The following is a 2,647-nucleotide window of genomic DNA, read 5'->3' as shown; positions in this document are numbered from 1 at the left end:
CAAGCGGGTCTGGCCTAGGGAGAATTTTTAAATAGGGACAATTTTAATTTAAATCTTAATTAATTATACAGCGAAAAAAAATATTTGGTTTTTAATAGGTTTTTATGGGGGGACGATGTTTTATGTGTTTTAATATGCTGTAAGCCGCCCTGAGTCCTATAGGGAGAAGGGCGGCATATAAATCCATGTAAATAAAAAAATAATAAAAAAAATAAATAAATAAAAATATTTGCACTTAAACATATTTTTTTTTGCGTGTGCCTGAGATGTTGATAGTTTGCTCCCCAAATCCTGGAATGATACTCTGTACAGAATTCCCTCACACTACAACATTCTTTCCCACAATGCCCAAGACCTGCATCCCAAAGTCAGAGAAATATGAAAATTTACAACCATTAACGGTTTAAGAAAATAAACCAAGAAAGGCTCATTACATCTGTTTGCTTTAAAATGAGTTGAATAAAACACTGCAATATCTGCATCTCTGGATCATTTTCAAAATCTCGTCTGATTACAATTTACTAATTATGATTACAATAAATTAGCTAAGATATGAAAATAGTAGAATCAGTTAACCTCAGTGAGGAAGGAGAGTGCCATTAGTTATTTTAATCTATTTAAGTTTTAGAGTTGCTTGACAGTGAAATAAGTAGCATGTAATTTAATAAATAAATAAATAGGTTGCCTTTTCAGTCTTGGGGGGTGTCTTATGGGAGTCAGAAGATCCCCTAAGAGGCTTCTACATAAAAATGCATATTTACTGTAACTTGTTTCACAATAATAACTGAAAGAGGTATCAGGGAACACCAGAAAAAATGATTTTTTTAAAAAAGCACTGTGGGTAACAATTGAAAAGGGAAAAACCATGTCAGAAACTAAATGTAGGAAGAAACTACAGAAAACAAAGGGAAATATGGCTCTGCTAAGATTTAGTGATGCTGTTCGTTAGGTATTCTAGAATGATATTGTATATTCAATAGATACAATATCTATTGGATAGACATTGTTCATTGTGGAATAAATGATCACATGGGGTGGTTTTTTAAAAGATATATTTCTTCACTTTCTTTAAAATGTGTCTAGCCAGTTCTCTGAACTGGAATGGTCTCTGTAATCACTCTGTTAAGTGGACCCATGGATTTCTTCCTCAAACTGTTTCTCTAATGATTATTAGGATATTTTGAGGCAGAGTTATTTGTCTCTTTGCCATACATGATTTAGTTCAGTGTTTCCTAAACAGGCCAATTTCGGGATATATGGATTTCATCTCACAGAATTGGATGGGGAATTCTGGGAGCTAAAGTCCATATAGTTTAACATTGCCAAGGTTGAGAAACACTGATTTAGGCAAATTCTAAAGCAACAACACTTGGAAATTAACTAAGTATTTAAGAAATGTTCCTTGGGTGCTGGAAGATCCAGAGGGATGATGGTAGGGAGTGCCTTTCTTCACAGTCATTTGAAATTTTGCATATTTTTGTTTTTTCAGGAATAGTTTTTTCCCATGGTGAGAACTGGAGGGTGATGAGGCGATTTATGTTAACCACATTACGGGACTATGGGATGGGTAAGAGGTCTATGGAAAGCAGAATAGCTGAAGAGTGCAGTTTTCTGGTAAAGAAGTTTGAATCTTATAAAGGTGAGTTGGTGTTTCTTCTGGAGTTCAAAAACTTATCTGTCTTATGTTATTTTGAAGGGATTGAGGTTCCTGCATGACATACTCCAAACTTCCAAACTGTAGCTCTTTTAAAAAAGTTTTTATTCAATGGCTTTTACAATGCTAAAAGATAATAAAAACTCAAATCATGTAGGATTTCTATCACCTCTTTTTTCTCTACTTTTCCCTTCCTGAAATGTTGGTCTCTTCTAGTGGCCAATTTCTATGTCCATGGAGTCTCAGATTTCATTTTTTTAACTGTTTTCTGTTAATTAAACAATGTGTATTCTCATAAAACTATTGTTTTGTTTCTTCAGTTTTTCAAAAATCTTAACAAAAGTCTTAATATTTCAAATGATTCATCTTTTAAATAATTTACAACTTTGTCTAAAAGTTGTCTGCAGTTGTCTGAAGGTTGACTCATTGCAACTGGACTATTTTGTTGTTGTTAGTTTGAGGGACATTTCGCTGCCCATCCAGGCAGCTTCATCAGTCAGAGGAAGCCAGTTAGGCAGAGAGTCATTGGAATGTATCAACTCCTGTCACACTAACCTCAGGGGTTTCCTCCCCAAAGGGTGTTGCAATATGATGATTCGCCTCTTTATCCATTTACATAAATCACTTTCTAAGAATATGAACTCAACAAGCCACTGCAACAATAGATTGATGCTAGAATCAAGACAATGAAATATAATGTTAATACTTATGATAATTTTATATTATATTTTGATAAAAATCTACATTTGATGTCTAGGAAAACCATTTGAATTCAGAGGAATTATGACTGCAGCTGTTGGCAATATCATAGTATCTATTTTACTTGGGAAGCGATATGACTATGAAGATTCTAGATTTATTAAATTATTGAGTTTGGCAACAGAAAATATCAGGCTTTCAGGAAGCCTTCCAATGCAGGTAATGATTATTCATTTGCAAAATATTAACAGCTCATTTATTGTATAGAAAAGGCAGTGTGAATTATTCAGGATT

General features: G+C 33.6%; 1 protein-coding gene across 1 annotated transcript in view; it reads left to right on the top strand.

Moving 5' to 3' along the window:
• The window catches only part of LOC107285556 (cytochrome P450 2K6-like), an 18,784-nt gene that overhangs the window by 7,661 nt on the left and 8,476 nt on the right, over window positions 1–2,647 (top strand). Inside the window, exons 3-4 of the mRNA XM_015813757.1 lie at window positions 1,490–1,639; window positions 2,412–2,572. Of these exons, the coding sequence (XP_015669243.1) occupies window positions 1,490–1,639; window positions 2,412–2,572 (311 nt within the window). The remainder of the gene's footprint in view (window positions 1–1,489; window positions 1,640–2,411; window positions 2,573–2,647) is intronic.

This window comes from Protobothrops mucrosquamatus, unplaced genomic scaffold (assembly GCF_001527695.2).
Source record: "Protobothrops mucrosquamatus isolate PMUCROS unplaced genomic scaffold, P.Mucros_1.0 scaffold192, whole genome shotgun sequence".
NCBI lineage: Eukaryota > Metazoa > Chordata > Lepidosauria > Squamata > Viperidae > Protobothrops > Protobothrops mucrosquamatus.
The sequence above is the reverse complement of the archived record's forward strand: the minus strand, read 5'-3'. Positions and strand labels throughout refer to the sequence as shown.